Here is a 21,947-nt window from a genome sequence, read left to right as displayed (position 1 = left end):
GTTTAATTCGACTTGATTCGGTTATTATCTATAACAATGAGAAGTAAAATAAGTCTTAAAAATACCTTTCCCCTTCTGACCCTCCCTCCCCACAGCGGCGCAGGGAGAGAGGGAATGGAGATTACGGTCAGTTCATCACACGTTGTTTCTGCCACTGCTCTGGGAAAGAGGCAATCCTTCCCCTGCTCCTCCCACCATCTTCTCCAAGGTGAACCTTTACCACCGGCAACAGTTCTTCAGAGCTGTTCCAACATGACCCGCTCTTCCACGGGGTGCATGCAGTCCTTCAGGAACAGCCTGCTCCAGCGTGAGTGCCCACAGGGTCACAAGTCCTACCCAGGGAACCTGCTCCCGTGAGGGCTCCATCTCTCCACGGGTCTGCAGATCCCTGGCAGGAGCCTGCTCCAGCACAGGCTGGAGTCAAAGCCTTCTTTCAAGTATCCACTTGTTCCAGCATGGGGCTCCTCCATGGGTTACAAGTGGATCTCTGCATCCCCATGGACCTCCATGGTCTTCATCATGTAATATGTGTTGTTATAATTCGTGTTTATATAATATAAGAAGGTTGTATGAAATAAAACAAAATAAAAAGAACCTCTTAAACACCAAGCACCCGGGGCCATAGACAACGGCCGTAATTAGCATATCAACAGACCTAGCCCAGCGATCTCCACAATGGACGGGAAAAGGACCTGTCAAGTACCACACATCAGACAACCTCCGCTGGTTCCCGTAAGCACTCCCAAGGAAAATTATACATCAATGCGGAGCAGACACAGCTTTCATCAACATGCAGGAAAGACCTTTGTCCAGGGCAGCACCAGAAAAAAGATTTAATCTAAATATGAGAATCTGCAGCAGAAACAAAGGAAACTCTCGCCTCAGGTCAGAAAAACTGTATAAAAGCTGAGCTCCCCAGAATGGCGGTGTGAACACAGGGAAATTTGATGCGATAGAGGTCAGATTAGCGTGTGTGTCCACCCAGTGCCGACCCCGGGCTCGGCGCTGTCGTGTTTTCGCTTGTGGCTTCCCAAGACCGTATTTTTGGTCGCAAAAATAAAAACTGCTGTTTTACTATTTAATTCGGCTCGATTCAGTTATTATCTATAACAATTATGACTGCAGGGCAATCTCAGCTCTGGTGCCTGAAGCACCTTCTCCCCCTCTGTCTCCACTGACCTTGGTGTCTGTAAAGTTTTTCCTCTCACATGTTCTCACTCTGCCCTTCTCTGACCACAATTTGATCTGTGCAATAATTTTTTTTTCCTGCTTCAATATGTTATCAAAGAGGCATTGCCACCATTTCTGATGGGCTTGGACCTGACCAGCGGTGCATTAATCTTGGAGGCAGCGGCTCTGCCAGATATTTGAGAAGTTTCTGGCAGCTTCTCACAGAAACCACCCCGGTTGTCCCCCTGCTGCTAAAACCTGGTTGTGCAAACCCAATAGAGCTCTGCAGGCTGAGAGTAAAGCCGTTGGGGTGTCTGAGGAGCTGCAAGCCACTGGTTGTGTGACAGGAGTGTGAGCTTGGTCCCTCTGGGCCTTAGCCCATAGCCACAGGACCTTGGAAGTGCTAGAGACCTGGCAGAGCTGCAGGGAGGTGGCAGGGATGGACAGAGGCCTGGAGCTGGACTTCTGGTGAAAGCTGGGAAGTAGATGTGCATTGGTGCATTTGGTGTGTCAAACGTGCAGTGGACTGTGAGATGTCCCTCCCCGAACTTGGGAGGAGTCAAATGTGAAGGTTCACAGAGGTTTTTCTGATATTTTATGTGTTTCTAAAGAAATGGGGCTGTTTTTTGCCTTTTTTTTTTTTTTTTTTTTAAGGCTGAAGCTCCATGACATGACAGCAAGTGCTAAACCTGAAACAGCAAATTAAAAACATTATTTACTCCTTCACAGAATGTGTGCCAGAATTTTCCCTTTAGGGTCTAACTTTGTATTGTCCTCATTCAAGGCAAGGAAATGAATGAGACAAAATCTTTTCCACCTCTATCCCCGGAGATGGCTGAAATCTGGTAACAAGTTATTCTGCTATTTCCTTCCCTCCTGGGACTTGCAGCTGGAAAGTCACAGCTGTTCCAAGTCAAAGTGTGGAAAATTGCCCTCCTTGTTTTCTCCTGTACGCATAGCAGATAAGCAACTCAATTGTAGGAACAGTCTGGGGTGGTGTTTGCATTTCTCCGCAGTAAATCAGGCAGTCCACGGAGTGAATTGGACCCATTTTTTACTGAAATGTGCAAATTCTTCCAAAACAATGCTTAGTAACTCGATTTAATGTCTTTTACTGAGTACAGAGACAATTCCAGAAAGGAAGGGGAAGTCTTGGGCAACAAACGAAGCAGAATTCTTTATCATTTAGCCACTCATTCCTAGCTGTAGTTTTGTTTTTCAAACATGCTAACAGTATATATTAAATGAAGCAGGGCTTACACAGAATGTCATGTTGGTTTTGCTTATACTTGCACTATCTGTACAGCTGGTTCATTGGAGTATACAAGAAAACGTGTGTTTTAAATCAAAGCTACAGGATGGTCATATAGACTCTAAAAATGCTGATCGTGGCTGAAAAATGCCTTTCTTTAAAATTAAGGCAGTTAAGATGCAAAAAGTCTTTTTCTTACAAGTACATGGTTAATTTTCACGGGGAAAAAAAGTACAGCTGAAGAGTGAAACACTCCTGCGTCAAGAACTTTAAGATATCAGTAGACCTCCTCTGACTCCTTTCCCGTGTGTTTTCTAGCAGCTTTAGCCACTCGATGAACCATCAGTTGCTTTTTTCCGGCTTGTCCGTCTGGGATTTTAAGGAATACTAGCGACGCCGGTCCTCGTGCGGCGGAGGGCGGGCGGGGCTCGGTGCGGCTCCGAGCCGCCTCCCGCTCGCCGCTCTCTTTCCTGCTGCCGCTGCCAGGAAGTTGGAGACGGGGTAGTTACTCTCCGCGCTGCTCCGGCCGGCACTGGGTAGGGCTGGGGCGGCTTCCTCTGGCCGTGAGAGACCCTGTCACGGGGATGTAGCGGGCCGCGGAGCCATGCGTGGCCCGGCGCTGCCCCGCACCTCGCTGGGGACGGTAAGCCACGGCGGGGACTTGGCCGCTCCCGACGGAGCCCGGCCGTGCGCCGGCGGGACACAGCCTCGCCCGGCCACAGCTCCGGTCCCGCGGATCTGCAGCCCACTGCGGGTCCGCAGAGCGGTGTCCGCCGTCGACCTTTCGAGCCCGGGCTCTCTTCGACCCTCCCGGCCGCCGTCGGGCTCCCCATCGCTGCCGGTCTGCAGACAGCACGCTTTTTGTTCGCCCTCTCCGGGGGGCTGGGGCTCCCCTCTCGGCAGCCCCATGCCGGGGCGGGCAGCAGGGGGACAGGGCTCGGGGAATCTGCGGGAGGGCGAGGCGGGCGGTCGTCGTCGCTCGGGAGGCTGGTGCGGGCGCCGGAGCGGCGGGAGTGGCGGTAGCGGGTCGGGTAGCCGAGCCGCGCCATCCGCCGGGTGCCCGCGGGGCAGCAGGGCAGCGGCACTACCGTGTTCGCTGCTTCCCCCGCGCCGTTCCCCGCCCACCGCTGAGCGCTCTGGCGCCGTTTCCGGGATTTATCCCTGACTCTGGGAAAAGGCGTCTAGGTTTACAGGAACGGCGGTGGATTCCCTGGAGCCCGCGGCGCGGCCGTTAACGCGCGGGGCGGTCCGGGCGCTGGGGCTCGCTGGGGCACCGAGCCGCCCGTGCCGGGATCGGAGTCGCCCGGGCCGGGATCGGAGCTGCCTGGGCTGGTATCGGAGCCGCTCCGCTCCCGCCGCCGCTGTGGGGGGTCTGGGGACGAACCGCCCCGCTTTGCTGTGCAGCCGGCCGCGCACAAATGCCACTCTGCGGGTGTCTGAACAGAGATTAGCGGGTTGTAGCTACGCCCTAAACCACGAGATTTGTATAAAAGCAAGTTCAGCTTTGCCGGTAGATCTTCTATAGCCTTCCCGGGCTTCGTAGGGCAAGACTTTGAAGTTGCCTGTTGTGATTTTGCGGGTGAAGAAGTTGTACAAGAAATTCGAGAGTTTTATGAATAATCTGATTGCCAGACGTGAATGGCTATCCAGTAGCAGCAGATGTGTGGTGAAGCTGGGAATGGTGTCACTCAGCATCATGATACGGCTATAAATTCTGTAGTAATGAGCACTTGTACTTGGCTGCGCTGGACTTGTAAAGTTAGGTTAGTTGTTAATTTGTGGTCAGAAAGTTGCAACATGTGCAAAGTTACTATCCAGAGGAGCTTGCATTTGGTTTTGGGATTTTTTTTTTTTTTTTTTTTTACCGCTGGAAAGGTTTGGAAATCTGGTAGTAGACTTAAAGCTAGCAGTTGCAAGACAATACAATTAAAACTCAGGAGAAGGAATACCTTGACTCTAGGTGTGGATCAGTTACCATCTTGGGACCTAGGTAGGATACACAAACTATTGATTTATGGACAGATTTCAAAGCAGTTAGAAAACCTGAAAAGTGTGTTTCTAGCTTAAGAATAGAGGTGCACACATTTTGGTGTAAATCAGATACTATATGTGATATTATTCATTCAGTTGGCAAAAAAAGGAAAAACTTACTGGATTCCCCAAATTCATTATATTATCTTCAGTTAAATAAGACACTGGAGGAAGTGTCCTTCAGTGGGGATTTCTTTTTGAAGATGTTTTCCCCTTCCTATTTGCATGTCATTTCAAGTTGTCAATAACATGCTACTCTCTACAGATAATGTTTATCTTTTCAATAAAATCATGTTCATTTTTTTTCCCCCAGAGTTACAGGTCTCACTCTGTTGCATGCCCTTCCATCTGTCATTTATTTTGCATATCAGCCTATTTGGTCTCATAGCCTTTCTTTTCTCAAAATTTCCTGTAGCCTGTTTCCATGCATTCACTCTTTCTGCCTGTCCTTAAATTCATTTTCAGGTCCTCTGCTTTTTCCCCATGCACTCTTAACTTTTACAGTGGACAAAATGGCATCTGTCTTCATTAAGGCCAGGGTGTTTTCTGTTTTGTTAAAAGAAAAAAATATATATTAGAAGTTTCATTTATTAAATAAAATTCCCTTTTATGAAGAAAAAAGACAAAATAGCCATAAGGATACTTCTGGCACTGATTTCTTTTCAAAGTAAGGGGAGAAACTGCCATTTTGAAGTAAGAAGCTATGTTATATAAAAATTGAAAACCAGGCCACCAAGTGCATTGTAAGAAAGAGCTGTTGGGCCACCAGTCTGTTTCCAGTAGTGACCAGTCACAGGTACCTGCTAACGGTTTTGGAGCAGAGCAAGTATACAGCAACGCAAAATAAGAGTACTTTCCTGGCTTCCAGTGGGCTGGAGTTGTAGAAATTTCCAAATTGAAATGGCATCTTCATAATTTGGATCCCTTACCATGTTTTTTTTTCCTTCTGCTGATGGGTGTGGTGATCAATTTTGGAACCAGGACAGGTTTCTGGCAGAGCGAGCACTGTCTCAGGGACTCCCACACCTCAGCTACATGTTGGCTGTAAAAGTACGTCCTTGTGTTTGTTTTGAACCTCTCTGCTGCTTGTCTTATGTGATGCCTCTTAGTTCTTGTATTGGAAGAGACAGAGAACATGCATCCCAGTTCACCTTCTCTTTGGCATTCATGACTTTCAGACTGCTACAGTATCCTTGGCTCAGGTTTCTCTTTTATAGACCAGTATATTTTATCATTCCCTTTGTGTCAGTCAGTCTGTACCAGTGATGGTCCTTTTTACTTTTCTTTGTATTATATCTGGGCTAATTTATATTCTTAAGGTTGCGGACCAAAACTGTAGTCCAGATTGAATCCTTTATATATTGTCATAACAACACTCTTGGTTTTATTCTCAAATATTTTCCTAATAATTCATAGCATTTGATTGTATTTCTGATTGTTTCATCCAATCAGACTAATTGAACTTTCACCGCTTATTAATCTAATTTTAATTTCTATTTTTAGGATTAACTACTTCTAGCCAAATGAAACGTTTATGTTAGGGTCTGTGCTAAGTACACTTACATGGCAATTTTTGTTCTCACAAGTAGCCAGTACTGTCAGTTTAGATGCCTTTCCCTTTTCACTAAGTAATAAATTTTCTGCATTAGCAGTATTATTTGTGATAAACCCAGTGTTGTCATTTTGCTCTTTCTTACCCATTTAGTCATCACAAAGAGGCTTTGTTTGTATTTGGAGCAGATGCCTTGAGTTCTCTTTCATAATCTCTGGATAGCTGAGTGCTTCCTTTGCTAACACATATCTTTGTGTTACGCTCTTAGGAACTTGACAGTGGAAAGCATATCTCAAAGCACTGTCACTACATTTCTCTATCAAACCAAACAGGAATATATCTGTTCCAATGAGTAGGACTTGGCTTTTGATGATTAACCTGACATAAAAATTCATCTAGTGAGTCACTGATGAGGAACGTGAGCAGGTCCCTGTGTGGCACAGTGTGGGCAGGGGCCGAGGGCTCATGCCCAGCTGAAAATCATTTCAGAATGGAAGAGCAAGGACTCCACTGAGCCTTCCCACGGCTCCTGCTCCATCAGCACTCTGATGTGAGGCTGTACAGCAGCACAGTTGAACTCAGCCCTGAATGCAGGCAGTTAAAGTGCTGGGGTGTTGAGGGTCAGTGAACGTGGCACTCTGTGTTCAGCACAGTGTCCTCGGAAGGAAAACTTTCAAAGAAATTTTCTTATGGTCGTTATCACCTAATGACTTCTCCATTATTTTCTTCATCTCTACTAATATGAAATAAAGCCTTCTAACTTTATATACTTTATAATATTTTATGATGTGAAGTCCACTATCTTTATAGATAATCACAGTTTTCTCTTGGTTTTTAAGTTAAGATTTCTAAGGTCTTTCTTAATTGAATCAAAGCTGTTACTAGTCTCCTGATTTTAGACAAGGCCTGAAATACAGCATTCTTTCATCTGATCTTCATAAAATGGAAGATTATTTATACTAGTAGTTCTTGTAGCCTTCTTTTGTCCTTTCTAGATTTTATAGAGCAATGACAAAAGCTTCCTGTAAATGTTGCTTTAATGCACATTTCTCAATGTGTAAAGCAGAAGTTCTGGTTTCCCTTTCATCTTTGTATAGCAAACTAAAACAAATGCAAACCTCAAAGAGCTTTTGGAAATGGCTGAACCAGACAAAGAACATAAGGGTAAATCCTGTACCCTGATTTTTTTGGTAGCTCATTAGTCTGAGCAAGATACTGGTTTTTGTTCAAGCCTCCAAGCTGACTAATTTTTTATGACTCATTAAAAAGGCTAACAGATGATTCATATATAGAATACTTGTGCATAGGGCGTGTATCATACTGGATTCTTAAGCCAAGGTACTTGCTGTTACAAAATAATTTGAGACACTCTAATGACCCATAACGCCTCTTATTTGCAGGCAGTTATTTAGTTTAAAAATTGAATTTGCAAAATGGAAGCCTTTTTTGAGAGAAGTGGTTGATTAAGTTATTACAATGGAGCCTTCATGCAACTTGGTCTCTGAGCATTAAGGATGACAAACTAAATATATGTATATGAATAAAATATTTATTTCATGGATGATGATAATGCTGAGACTAAAAGACTTAATTCATAATTATTTACAACACAATATAGATAGTTGTAACTACTAGTATGGTGTACTGTTTTTTCAAGCAATGTTGAAGCAACAGTACTGAAGATAGAAAACCGAGCTGTGTGTCACTGTACCTGCTCTCTCCATCCTTCTTCCTGCAGGCAAGGAGCCTGGCAGGTCACAGCAGGGCTGCAGCCATTCATGCTGAGTAATTTGGTATTTCCCAGTCTTGTGAGGTGATAATATGGGACAACACTGACATGCTGCGTACGTGTTGTGCTTTATGTCTCCTTGTCCTGAGAACACTGCTCTCAAAAGTCCCTTATTTCCACTCTCTCACCCATCTTTCTGGCATCTTGCTCTGTTCTTCACTTTTATCTTTGCCCTTCCTTTCTTCCTTTGCCTTATTCTCGGGAGATATCACCTCATTGTAATTCTCTGTGCATGGCCTGGTGAGGCAGAAGCAGGAACAAGGGTGTAAATTGTAGTGGTGGCAGTAATACAAGAATATTTGAGTGTGAAAATTGTGGAAAGGCTCCTAACTCCTGTCTCAGCTGACAAAACCTTGCATAGAAGAGCTTTTGGGCTTGTGCTGTGCCATTTTTCATTGTAGATGAAATGCTGGTGTAAGGAATGGAAAGGAACTAGGGTTGCCTTATATGTGAATGTGAGGAGAATGTGGAGGGAACACAGCTGTCACCCAGAGGGGTGGAATGTTTTAAGGAAGCAGGATTCTGCCATATTTTGGTTATTCCTGCAGCAGTTTCAGAAGTGAAGCCTAGAGTTTCTGCTGACTCTATTTACCCTGGGTCATCCCTACTCACTGAAATAAGTGAGTAGGTATGAATCAGTGGTGTGCATCACATGTGGTTTGAATTATCACTTGGCTTAGGTAATACACATTGTCTCTGTGAAGTTGCTTAGTGGCTACTGGTTTTTTAATCCTGGCAAGTGGACTGTGCTGTACATCCAAAAATGGAAATTCAGCTTATTTCACTTGCAGAAAACCTCTAAACTTTGCATTGGCAAACTATTATCAATGACTTGAGGCTTCAGTGCTTGGTAAACAGAGCTAAATCTGGCTGGGAGTGTTCCTCAAGGCTCAATTCCAGGGCCAGTTCTGTTCAATGTATTTATTCTAGATAAATTGGAGCATCGAACAATGATTATTGGAATGAAATTGAACCAGTCCAGATGCTGGATCCTGAATGTGGGGACACAGTTACCACTGGGCATAAATCTAAACTGAGAGAGGAGTGTGGAAAGCGCGCTGCGGGGAGGGCCCTGGGGGTGCTGGTGGGTAGCAGCTCAGTGAGTCAGCAGGGTGTGCCTGGGCATCAAACAGGGCAGCACAGCCAGGCAGAGGGGGGATCATCCACTGTGCTCAGCGCTGGTGCAGCCTCACCTGGAATGCTGGCAGTAGTTTGGAGCCTCACAATTTGAAGATTTCATTGAAGATCCTTGAATGTGTCTAGAGGAGGGAAAAAAATTTTAGAATCAGGCTCTCATCTCCATCAGACAGATTTATTGGTAAAAATCAACTGTGTTACATGGTAGCTTAAGCCAGGTGCCTCAAAAAAGGGACCCCCAACAAAGAAATCCTCGGGCAATTACACCCATACAAGGTAAACTCTATCCCTCAAGTGACAGTCTGGACCAAAAGCATTACTATAAGAAGTTTCACTCTTCATTGGGTGACTCTTTCACTACCAAGTGGTTGCCATGTGGTCACCTTCATATCCTCTTAGGTTGATTTCGTTGAGGATTTTGATCAGTTCTGTAGTCCATGTGTAATACAGTTGTCACAGTTCATATACTGCAAGTTATGTGCATTCCATCTGAAGCAGAACAGACTTTTCTTATTTCATGTATTACTGGAATTCAGTGAAATTGGTATAAATCAGTGTATTGCTGAATGGCTTGGGGAGCCGCTAAGATAGTGGTGTTTTGGTTTTTTTCCATCATGTGAATGATTTTGCTGGATAGCCGAGTCATTGGGGTGTGTCACTTGTGGCCTGTGACTCTCTGTTCCTCAGACTGTGGTCCGTAATGTGGTAACTCTGCTTTGATGACACTTACAGACATGCTTCACTTAATCTGAAAAATTAAAAGCACTTCTGTTTTCTTTTGGCTTTGAAGGTGTATCTGACTAATTTTCTCAGTACTTTCAGCTTAATCTTTGATGTTTTCATCTTCTTTCTATTGCTGACTTGTGTGACTTAAGGGGCGACTGATTATATTCTCTTATCAGGGATTAATTATTATCTAGAGAATCAGGATGTTTTTACTGTTACCATGTGTGAAAGATCTTTTATCCATTTTCCTGCAAGCAATAAATCCTGTAATGCCAGCTGCTGAAACAATTTTTAGTTTCACTAAGGAGTTGTTGGAGTGCTTACAATTATTCTGTGGTCAACTAATTAAGTCTGAAACTGTAGCTATTTAAATATGTGGTTCTCTTTTTTCCTGTCCACCATTTTAGCATCTGGTCTATTGAATATGTCAGAGCTTTCTGAAAAATGGTGTTTTAGCTTTCTCAGAGTTGTGAACTCCATCCTTCTTGAGGTTTTAGGTTGCTTTTATGTATTACCTTTCTCCCCCAAGGCTCTAATTCTGAAAGAGAAACACGAAAGTGTAGGGCTGTCATAGCCATTTCATTCTATGTATTTTTTGTTAAGCTTGCTATCACAAAATGTGGTTTACCCTTATTGGTTTACTTTACTTTTGCTATAACTCTCCTAGCTGAAAAATAAAAAAAACCCCAACCGACCAACCAACTGAAGGAACTCTGAAGCTCTGCCTGTACTGCAGGGCATCTTCAAAAAAACACTTTCAAAAAACAAGGTGGGAAAACATTAGAATTAGAGGGAAGGTAGTGTAGTAAAACTTTGAGATTACATTGGCAAGGCAGTGTTCATTTGCAAAAAAAATTACAGTAGTTTCACGAATACAAGCCGCACGGATTATAAGCCGCACCCCCGGTGCCTCGACAATGTTGCTGTCTTTGTCAATAGATAAGCCGCACCCCGAATATTAGCCGCACTTTCGTTCGTCGCGAGAATCCGTGCGCAGCTTTCACAAATTGGCCAATTAGTAACAGGATCGCGGCATAGCGGGCTTTACTGGCTCGGGGCGGGGCCAGGCAGGCTCGGCCCGCTCATGGTTGCCGACGGGGCCGGGTGGCCCAGCTCAGCGCCACGGCTCGGCGGGGCTGGCCGGGTGGTACTGCCGCCGCCGCCGGGCTCGCTGGCCCCCCTCTCCCGTCAGCACCGCCCCGCTGCCGCGTTCGCTCGCCCGGCTGGCAGGGCTGCCGCCGCCGGGCTCGCCGCCCGCCCCGCTGCCGCTTTCGCTCGCCCCGCGCCGCGCCTCGCGAGCGCCGCGCCCGCCCCGCGCCGCGCCCGCCCCGCGGCGCTTTCGCGGCTCGCGGTTCGCGGCTCGCTGCTCGCGGCTCGCGGCTCGCGGCTCGCGGTTCGCGGCTCGCGGTTCGCGGCTCGCGGTTTGCGGTTCGCGGTTCGCGGCTCGCGGCTCGCGGCTCGCGGCGGCGCTTTCGCGGCTCGCGGTTCGCGGTTCGCGGCTCGCGGCTCGCGGCTCGCAGCTCGCGGCTCGCGGTTCGCGGTTCGCGGCTCGCGGCTCGCGGCGGCGCTTTCGCGGCTCGCGGCTCGCGGCTCGCGGTTCGCGGCTCGCGGTTCGCGGCTCGCGGCGGCGCTTTCGCTCGCCCCGCCGGCAGGGCTGCCGCCGCCGCCACCACGCTCGCCGGCCGCCCCCTCCCGTCTGCACCGCCGCCGCGTTTCCTCGCCCTGGCTGGCACTGCAGGCCCCCGCACCGCCGGGCTCCCCCACGCTGCTGGCCCCGATTATGCTGGGCTTCCCCCGCTGCCAGGCAGCCCCACCCACCGGCCTTCCTGCTTCTGCCATGCTCCCCTGCACTGCTAGCCCCAGTTCTCCCGGGCTCCCCCGCCCTGCTGGCTCAGGCTCTGCCGCCCGCCCCCGACACTGCTGGCCCCGCCTCTGCCAGGCTTTCCCACCTCTGCCGGGGCCGGCCGGGCTCCAGCTTGGCTTGGGGCTGCCGCGGGCTCTCACTTCCGTGTTGGCAGCTTTTAGAATTTTGTTAATAGATTAGCCGCCCCGGAATATTAGCCGCACTTCCGGGTTTCCACCAAAATTTTGGTCAAATTGGTGCGGCTTGTATTCGTGAAATTACTGTAGTTGATTTTCATCATTCACATGATCTGATGCACAGAAATCATTGGTACATCTTGTAACATACTCAGAAGCATCAACACATGGATGTCCAGATGGTGTGGTCAGGAACACTTGTGAGCAAAGAGGATTACAAGGGATGCAGGTTGCCAAGTCTTAATCATGCTGCTGGACTTTTTAATGGTACTATAAAGTAGTTTTTGGGCAAATCTTTCATATTCTTCAGGACCCAATGGTTGGTACAAGATGGGTCTTTGCTGTAGAAACTTGCTAACTTCAGCAAGTTGGGCCAAGTTTTTCCTGGTTTTGTTTTGTTGGGCTTTTTTTAACTTTTTTGTTGTTGTATGTTTCTTTCTTTATCTGAATGTTTGAAATGCATGCCCAAGGTCTGTTTTTCTATTGGGTCAACAGGCAAAGGAGTTGTGTTTGTGATATGCTGCAATCTTCTTACCACCCTCTGGTACAGGATCTTTTGCTGATAAGTAATTTATGCTGTGGTCTTACCAGAGTGAAGACCTTTTGGCCATTACATAAGCAGTCTATTTCTCAATTTTAATGCTGGGAATAGTGTCATGAAAACAGTGTCCAAGGAGCGGCATCCTTCATTATTGGTATAGGCTGTGCTTTTAACCCTTGGTTCATGTGTATGTGGGTGTACAAAGTCACACTCTCTTACAGTCATATGGCAGTCATGCTAATCTTAATATTTCTTTTAAGATTGGCATGACAACACTAACTTTCAAGTGGAAAAATAGAAATCAAATCTTAATAGAGTTAAAGAAAGAAGAAACTGAGCATTTTTGTGTCAAACTCTATGGGCTGATTGTTAACAGCTGCAGTTTAGAGGAAGAATGTACATTTGACGCTGGGAGAAGTAAAAAACCTAACTTTCCCCACATTTCTTGCTCTGGCTTGCTCAGGAGGCATTTTGAAAAATTTCCTATATTTTGCAGGCAGTGAGATCCTCCTTTGCCATCTTATTCCAAACTTCTCATCTTGTGTATTTATTCAATGGAACTTCAAGTACGGGGTGCATTCTTCTCAGTGGAACTGTTTCTACATGGACAACCTTACTGCCTTCCTTAATAAAAACATTTCTTAGCTCTTGTGTAACTGTTATACAAGCTGCAGCATTTTCAAGGCATTCCTTGTATAAAACGCACATCATGAAAAATATTTGTTTTATATACAACCAGTTTGCCATAGAGGCCATTGAGCAGTATATTAATATCACAGATGGCAGCCATTGGTTTGTTAGGGTTTCTTTTTGTAAATATCTCCCCACACACATTTTGCAGTGGACAATCCCATTACCAGAATTAGCCAAGTAAACTGAACTCATGATATGATTTAGTTCTAAGTGCATAAGTCAGAGGTGCAGTCTGCAGGAGAATACAATGTTTTTTCACTTTGTTTCTCTCCTCTCCCTCCCTTCCTCTCTATTTACAGGTTATTCTAATATTTGTCTGTGTGTTGACAAAGGAATCTGTAGAAATTACTCCACCACCATATAGACTGCAAGTCCGTCGGGTAGCTTTGGATGGAAGAGACCCCTCTAACCCTTTGAGGAGAGAAAAGAAACAGATGCACTGTCATCTGGGACAATACCTACACCCCAGAAAGACCCACTGCTGCATGAGGTGTCATGCAGGTAAACAAAATAAATACAGTAGTAGTGACTTTCACCTTGGAGACATTTCCCTGTCGTGCACTCTTAAATTGTCTGTTTCCTACAGCTAATCAGCTCTCCCTTTGCTTGGTACCTATTCCTACTTGGATAAATTCTTATTCCTTTTATTTATTCTTATTCCTTTTCACCTCTTATGGGCTGTCAGTGTCATTCACACTGGTGAGAGGAAGCATACTTGGTCCTTATGCCATCAACCCCAGGGTTTCTTTGAAGAACCAGTGAATCCTGTCCTCCTTAAGACAATGCATTTGCCTTCCTGTTAGATCTCTGTTAAGTGATTTTCTTGCAGGTACCTACAAGGCAAAAGACTGTGATGGGCCTGACCAGGCAACTGTCTGTCTTCCATGTGCCAATGGCACATTCACAGCTGTTGATAACACCATGTCTAAATGCTTCCGGTGCACACGCTGCCGTACAGGTGAGTTACTGTCAGATCTGCATGATCTGAGGAAAGAGGTGGTGGATGAGAGCTGGAGGGAATGGCAAGATGAGCAAGGGAGCTTGGAAAAGTAAACAATTGAATGGGTAAGACAATGTATGGGGAGCGATTAGGGGCAGCAGAAATAAGGGTCACCAAATTAGTACAGTCTGAGATACAGTTTGCAGGCCTTTCTGACCTTTTTCTGTGAAAATTAGGGAATAACAATGCCTATCATCATAACAGTGCTCCCAGTTGAAGGTGAAGGAAGAGGCTGGAGTAATAATTTCTCCTTTCTTTCCTCAGAACTCCAGCAGATAGTAGAGACCCCCTGCACCCCACAGCAAGATACTGTATGTGGCTGTCAGAAGAATCAGTATCAGATTGATTCAGAGTCTGAATTCTTTCAGTGTAGGAACTGCAGCTCGTGTGCCAATGGGATTATTGCTAGCTGTGAGTATGGTATGGATATGGCTCCAGTGCAGATGTACTGTAGTAGGGTAGACTTTCTGATATGCTGCAGTGCCTTGCACTGAAAGGATGGTAGTTTTGGAACAACTGGGGTTTGTCTGCCCTCTTTTCCCAGAAAGACTGCAATTTTTTGTCTTCTCTGGCATCAATCCCTGTTTCTTATTGAAAAGAAAGTCAGTATTGGATGCAACGCTAACTGACTTTATATCCTTGATTAGCACTTTTATAAGGTTGCACAGGCAGATCTGACTGTGCAGCCAAACAAGACAGCACACATCTGTGCCCATTCACATGTCGACTGGTCTTCCAAGTCCGCACATACATACATTCCTTAGTGGCTGTCTTCTAGCTCAAGGACACACACTCCCCTTTGAACATCTTATTCAGCTGGTCATGATCTGTACAAAAGATACAATCATAATTACAGTAGTTTCACGAATACAAGCCGCATGGAGTATAAGCCGCACTTCCGGTGCCTCGACAATGTTGCTGTCTTTGTCAATAGATAAGCCGCACCCCGAATATTAGCCGCACTTTCGTTCGTAGCGAGAATCCGTGCGCAGCTTTCACAAATTGGCCAATTAGTAACAGGATCGTGGCATAGCGGGGTTTACTGGCTCGGGGCGGGGCCAGGCAGGCTCGGCCCGCTCATGGTTGCTGACGGGGCCGGGTGGCCCAGCTCAGCGCCACGGCTCGGCGGGGCTGGCCGGGTGGTGCTGCCGCCGCCGCCGGGCTCGCTGGCCCCCCTCTCCCGTCAGCACCGCCCCGCTGCCGCGTTCGCTCGCCCGGCCGGCAGGGCTGCCGCCGCCGCCGCCGGGCTCGCCGGCTGCGCCGCGTTCGCTCGCCCGGCCGGCAGGGCTGCCGCCGCCGCCGGGCTCGCTGGCCCCCCTCTCCCATCAGCACCGCCCCGCTGCCGCATTCGCTCGCCTGGCTGGCAGGGCTGCCGCCGCCGCCGCCGGGCCGGCAGGGCTGCCGCCGCCGCCAGGCTCTGCCGGTGGGGCGGCTGCCGCCAGGCTCGCCAGCCGCCCCCTCCCATCTGCACCGCCGCCGCGTTTCCTCGCCCTGGCCGGCACTGCAGGCCCCTGCACCGCCGGGCTCCCCCACGCTGCTGGCCCCGATTCTGCTGGGCTTCCCCCGCTGCCAGGCAGCCCCACCCGCCGGCCTTCCTGCTTCTGCCATGCTCCCCTGCACTGCTAGCCCCAGTTCTCCCAGGCTCCCCCACCCTGCTGGCCCGGGCTCTGCCGCCCCCCCTGCCCCGCCCTGCTGGCTCAGGCTCTGCCGCCCGCCCCCCACACTGCTGGCCCCGCCTCTGCCAGGCTTTCCCACCTCTGCCGGGGCCGGCCGGGCTCCAGCTTGGCTTGGGGCTGCCGCGGGCTCTCATTTCCGTGTTGGCAGCTTTTAGAATATTGTTCATGTATTAGCCGCCCCAGAATATTGGCCGCACTTCCGGGTTTCCACCAAAATTTTGGTCAAATTGGTGCGGCTTGTATTCGTGAAATTACTGTACAGTAATTTCACGACCATAAGGTGCACTGGACTATAAGGCGCACCCCCCGGGAGTCGGAAAAATTCACAACTTTGTAGATCATATAAGGCGCACCGGACTATAGGGCACACTTTTTTTTGCAGCGAGGCTCTGTCCCCAGCTCCCCCTGCGTGGTTGCTGGCCGAGGCCCTGCCTCAACCCGGTAGCCATTGGCCCCCGGGCCTGCCTGTACCCAGGAGGGGCGGCACCGTAGGCCCCCTGGCCCGCCTTCACCCGGCAGGGGCGGTGCCGCTGGCCCCCCAGCCCGCCCCCACCCGGCTGCTGTGGCACTGCCGGCTCCCCCCATGGCTCACAGCTCACACTTCCGGTTTGGCAAATTCCGCAACTTTGTACATCAGATAAGGCGCACCGGACTATAAGGCGCACTTCCGGGTTCGAGGGAAAATTTTAGTCAAAAGGGTGCGCCTCATAGTTGTGAAATTACTGTAATTTAGTTACTATTCTTTAATCATCCAGCAGGCCATGCTTTCAGTCCAGCTGCTCCCACACCCTACCTTATATTAAAGCTATCCTCTCTTCTTTGCAAATTGTGCTGCTCCTGATCCCTTTCCCATCTCTTACTCTACCCAGTGTGAGGTTTGCTGTTTCACTGGTGAATGTGTTCCCCCTAGTGCTTAATCACCTTGTCACAGTTTCCAAACTTAAACCATGAACAACTTCTTTCCCTCTTGGTTGATGTAGAACTGTTTTATTCCCATCCCTCACTTGCCACAGAATGCATATTCCTTATTCTAGTAAGTTTTCCCCTCTTCTTGTACAATTTGATGTCCTTCCATCACTATTCTTGCCTGCTCCTCCCCACACCTGTTTTACTCAGGCTCTCTCCTGTGACTTGCTTAGAAGTGCTAGTTCTTTCATTTCTTCCACTCATGACATCAGAAGAGTTCTTATGTGTCCCATGACTTGAAGTGATTTTTCCCTGTCCCAAACTGACTTCCTCACCAGTCCCAGCTGCTCAGGGACCACTTCTCCCTCATCTTGGCCTGACTAATATGGTTCCCCCTTCCTGTCATGTTTGAACTTGAGTGACTTTTACTGTTTTTTGTGTATTATACTAATTCCAGCCTCTCTGTAATTATAATCCCGTTCCAAGCCTCTACAAAAGTGCCCACCTTCAGAATGGTGGCACTCTTATTACTTCTATCCTCCCCCAGCTCTGTTTTTATATGTAGATCAAATCCTTTCTCTTCTTCAGTAGCAGTTTTCCTGGCTTAAAAAAGGATAATTTCTCATCCATCTTGGAGTGGATTTTTTCCCTTTTTTTTCTTCTCTGTCCAGATTATGGCAACAGTTTCTGGGTTTTTTTTTTCTTTTCTCTACAGGTTCAAAGAACAAAGATGCAATTTGCAGGTGTAAGCCTCAATTCTTCTTGTCACGTAGTAATATTTGCAAGCCTTGCAACAGGTGAGTTTTTTCACTCTGTATGCCCCACCACTGAGTAAGAGAGACAGCAGGAGCTCCACAGGGGGAAGAAATTCTTCTCATGACTCTTTTTAGCTAGACATAACTTTACAATATTCTAATAGCCTTTCTGGGGCAAGTAGGTCTTCAACGCCAGTCTCTTCCATCAGTGGCATCAGCCCACTAAGAACCCAAAGTCACTAGTCACACTGCATTGCTCTGCTTTGCAGGCTCACTTGGTCTTGTCTGTTAATTAGGATGGTTGCAAATGGCTAGAGTTTCATTGCATGTGTGCTCACCCCTCTGAATTGCTCTTTCAGCTGCACTGGAGAAGACTGCTTACGGTGTCCCAGCCCAGTCTCTACCTCACCAACTTCATCTGGGCTCAGTGAGTACTCAGGGGACTGAAGGGCAGTGGAATCTTTTCATTGTGGGGTGTTGTTCTCTTAATGCCTTTTGTAAAAGGTTCTATTTTCCACTTTGTCAAACCATTATCCTTTTTCTCCCTACCATTTTCAAATCTTCACTTGCTGTTCTTCCTCTAGCACTTACTTCCTCCTTTCTTAGTCACTCATGCATTTGCTCTCTTCCTTTCGTCCAGATGGAAACCTTGTACTTGGCACCCTTGTTGCGATATTTGGATTTATCTCTGTCCTCTTCGTTGCATGTAAAGTAGGGAAGCTGGTCCAGAAAAATAGGGTAGTGTCATCTTTCTACTCCTGTGGTGAGTACAGTGGCATGAGCAGTGATACTGACTGGGATATACACTGTTTCTCCATGTAGTTTTGTGTGTGCGTGTGTGTGAGGGAGAAAGTGGAATCCCCTTACTCTGCTCTTCTGCAAGGCCAGAGTAGCACAAAAACTAAATAGCCAAGGCTCTTGTTGCAGTTCTGCATTCAGGCCCATAGCTGTGACTGGAAGTACATACGAGCTTATTTCTGGGATGTGTATTTTGCTATAAAACATTTTTGAGGGCAGGATTGTGAATAGCTGCTTTCCTGTTTTCTCTGGAATGAGAGGAAGTGAAAATAATTTCTGCTTTTTTTTTCTTTCTGTCTTTGAAGTTTCTTTACCACAGACAACCAAGGAGACTGTATCAGAGGTGAGCAAGATGATGGGGATAAGAGCTTACCTTCCACTTTCAAATATGTTAGCCTAGGATCTGGAGTAATATTTTTCCCCATGGTCTATTTTCAGGCTCTGTATTTTCAAGTGAGCTGATAATAGGGCTGTTTAACTCAGAAGTCTTTTCCTGTAGAGGGTGGAGCCAATAACACTTCCCCTCTTTTAGAGGATGCTTTTCAAACTCCTGGCTTTTTGCCTTTTTTTCTTTTTTTTCTGGATGCATTTTGTCCAGATAGTTGGTCCTCAATCCCCTTTGCTCTCTGTGTACCCCAGGCTTGGAGGATTTAATTAATTTTACTTCACTTCAGATCTCCACAAGCCTCTCAGTGCTGCTTCACAGTATTCTCTGAGGTCCAAGGTAACTCTGCAAATAAGATGGCCCAGGCAGCAGCTGAGGCGAGGTTCCCAAAGCCTTAGAGAGGAGGCTGATGGTAAAGGTGACATGTTGAGGTTCTAGAATGATGGTGATTTTGGGTCCCAGCCTTACTTGATTTTGTAAATAAGTATTTTTTTCCAGACTACTGTTTTATGGTGACAAAAGAAAGTTAAACTCTTTGGATTCTGCTGGAAAAAAATGTTTAGTATCTTCTGCTGAAACAAGGCATGTAGGAAGAATTAAAATCTCAACACCCACTCCCTACCTATCTTGGATAAATTTTAGCCTATAAAGCTAGTGGTTACTTGCAGGAGACAGGTGTACTGTGTTGCTGTGGGTGATTCTGGACTATGTAATATGTTTTTCAGGTTGAGGAAAAGATAAATGAAATTTCCACCCTTCTTCCTGAGTCCCAGAAGGAAACAAAATTGCCAGTAAATGCAACCCTATCATCTGGACCTCTGCCACAGAGTTCACATGAGTTACCAGACTGTGTCAGACCTGCCAGGAAGACACAACTCCCAGACAGTAAGTGAAACTCCTCCATCCTTCTCTCCTTCCCTAGTCAAACAAGAACCTAATTACGCAGATGCAGCTAGGGATATGCTGGACAGACCTTACCCAGTGTATGTGACCTGAATGTGTAACCTGTGCATGGCACAGTACAAAGGCAGAAGCATGCCCAGAACCTGTGAGTCTGTATATACTAAATATCTGTGCAAGGCCTTTCTGTTGTCCCTTTTCCCTACTAGCAAAATGGATTGTCATATGTGTTTGTATGCTGTCAATCTTAATGCCTCTGAGATAGTGACCCAGAATAATTTCAATAATTCATTCTTTTTCAAGAACGTACGGCACTGAGGCCCTAAGCAAATGTGCTTGACTCTGCTCATAATCTTATACAAGAGCATACAGAAACATTCCCATTACATTTTGGGGAATAAGAGCAAGTTTGGACATCACACGAGTCTGTGCGATTACTCTGCAGACCTGCAGAAGACTTGAACAAGAGGGGGCAATGCAAGATACCAAGGCAATGTCCAGCCCTGGATTATTCACATCCTCCTTGAGGTTGAAGAATCTTGATTCTCACAGTTTTCCCTCTGTTTTCACAGACCCTGCTATTCTGTACACTGTGGTGGATCAGGTGCCGCCATCTCGGTGGAAGGAGTTTGTGCGGCGCCTGGGTTTGAGTGACTATGACTTGGAGCGGATTGAGCTGGAGCACCGGCGCTTGCGGGACGCCCAGTATGAGATGCTCAGACTGTGGAAACTGCAGATGGGCTGTGCTGCCACTGTGGAGCACATCAGCTATGTACTCAACCAGATGGAGCTCAGTGGCTGCAGTGATGCTGTTCAAGAAGCTTTGCTAAACCAGAACTCTCCTCAACCTTGCAGCCTCCACAACCATCTTTAATCTATTTCTGCGTTAGCTGCCTTCGACTGTTAAGATGGGATCATAGCTCTCTTTCTTTCCCTGTATCTCCCCTGCAACACTCATCAGCTGGTTTTGTTGGTAACAGCAGTATATTCTGCTGGAGAAAGGCTGAGGTTTGCTTCATAACCACCATGTAGTTCAACACCTTCAAGCCATGGCAGACTTCTGCAACACCTCCTTTCCCAAGGAGGGAAAGCACCTCGTAAAGGAAGTGGTGTGTGGACTCTGACCAAGATGCAAATAGGAGCTCTGAGTGACTTGATCATCAATCAGCTTCTGTGGAAACGTTGTTGCTGGAATAGATGCTCCACACATCATGTGATGGGTAAACTTGTAGGGTGCTTTGGTTAAGCTGACCGTTCAGATATCAAAGTACTCACTCACTTCTTGCAGATCTATTTTTCTGCAAGATCAACCTGTTGAAATGGCTCATATTGCAGCCTTTTGATTGCTAAATCTGACTCAGAGGAAGTGGTGGGAGGATGTGCCTATTTCTGGGATTAGAGGAGGATTGACCCCTATTGGTGTCAACCAGTAGCAGCTAGTAGGTATCGCTGTAGCAAAAGACTCCTGGAGATGCTGAGCTGCTTCTCTGCCAGAAACAGGAGGACATTATTATCCTTTCTACACCATGTCCCTCAGGATCCAGAGGAGTAAGAATTCCAAGCCAGTCAGATGAGAGGCTTGGTGCTTTTTTTCTCAAGGTTTTTTTCTGTATCTAGAAACCATCTAAATTAGCATTAACAAAACACCAGCCTGTGTGTTTGTCCAAGTGCAAGGTGGCAAGGAGTGTGTGCATCTGCCTGGGTGAGGTGGTACCAATGCATGAGCATAGGTAGCACGAATACCACTGCAAATCTGTGCTTGCACATGGGTTGGTAGGCTTGTGTCTAGCTGCTTATCTACATATGGATGATTTGATGAATCTAACTGCAAACGGGACTGTGTCTGTGCCTGTATAGACATTTTAGCAACTGTTGAATAACTTCACACTACTTCCTGGACTTTCTCACTGGAATTACCTTGGGTGAACCAGATGTAGACAAAATCAATCAGCCTGCACCAGGTGCGGGTTTTCCACTTTTATGTAACATGGATTTTTTCAGTCTCTAATCCCTTGACCAGAGAGAAACTTTTTATTGTAAATACACTAAATGTTCTGAATTAAAGTGAATATTTTAAACTTTGTTCTGGTTTTGCTCATATCAGCTTATTTTCTGTGACTGTGGCTGGGGGCAGAGGAAGGGGAATAACCTACAGAAGTGTCAAGAGTGGACGGCTTGGTGGTCCTGTGAATTTTTTTAACAAATCACCCAAGTTTTACATACTTAGCTGACCTCACGTTACAAGAAGCTAGCTAGCTGAGAGGCGAAAGTAGGACTGAAATGAAATCCAGTCGCAGGTCTTCTCAGATATTCAAGAATACAAATGCCAGTACATTTAGAGAGAATTTTTAAACAATATACAGTGAATCATTTGGATTTGTATCTGGCTTTTAAAACAGGAAAATACCTTTAAATAAAAGAATAATCCTTTAATGTTAATCTTACGTGTTTTTGTCTGAGGAACCAAAGCACCATGTTAAATAAGGAAAATTATTCCTATTCCACTTGAAAGTTTCCTACTTGGAAGTTCCTGACAGTCAGCAACAAAACCAGGAACTGAAGTCAGTTTTAATTCCCAGTTTGAGGCTTTGTTTTG

The 21,947-nt window shown here is 46.8% G+C and overlaps 1 protein-coding gene across 2 annotated transcripts; it reads left to right on the top strand.

The window, feature by feature from the left end:
* The first annotated feature begins 2,882 nt into the window (after nucleotides 1–2,882).
* TNFRSF1A (TNF receptor superfamily member 1A) lies at nucleotides 2,883–21,683 on the top strand. Of its 2 annotated transcripts, XM_033053363.2 has the most exons (10): nucleotides 2,883–3,065; nucleotides 13,231–13,432; nucleotides 13,761–13,889; nucleotides 14,196–14,351; nucleotides 17,229–17,310; nucleotides 17,628–17,695; nucleotides 17,909–18,031; nucleotides 18,372–18,409; nucleotides 19,177–19,336; nucleotides 19,924–21,683. In XM_033053363.2, exons 1-10 carry the CDS (start codon nucleotides 3,027–3,029, stop codon nucleotides 20,223–20,225), a joined length of 1,299 nt encoding a protein of 432 aa, XP_032909254.1. In that variant the 5' UTR covers nucleotides 2,883–3,026; the 3' UTR covers nucleotides 20,226–21,683. The 2 variants fall into 2 exon arrangements, with proteins under 2 accessions (XP_032909254.1, XP_032909256.1); XM_033053365.1 differs by lacking the exon at nucleotides 14,196–14,351.
* Nucleotides 21,684–21,947: the final 264 nt, after the last annotated feature.

The sequence above is a fragment of the Catharus ustulatus genome, chromosome 2, assembly GCF_009819885.2.
Source record: "Catharus ustulatus isolate bCatUst1 chromosome 2, bCatUst1.pri.v2, whole genome shotgun sequence".
NCBI lineage: Eukaryota > Metazoa > Chordata > Aves > Passeriformes > Turdidae > Catharus > Catharus ustulatus.
This window is presented reverse-complemented; position numbering and strand designations above follow the sequence as displayed.

Excerpts from the sequence above, each read along its gene's own strand:
- TNFRSF1A (XM_033053363.2), top strand. The coding sequence starts at position 3,027 with ATGCGTGGCCCGGCGCTGCCCCGCACCTCGCTGGGGACG. Across the intron at positions 13,890-14,195 it reads GTGCACACGCTGCCGTACAG|AACTCCAGCAGATAGTAGAG; the intron begins GTGAGTTACTGT and ends TTCTTTCCTCAG. Across the intron at positions 19,337-19,923 it reads GAAGACACAACTCCCAGACA|ACCCTGCTATTCTGTACACT; the intron begins GTAAGTGAAACT and ends CTGTTTTCACAG.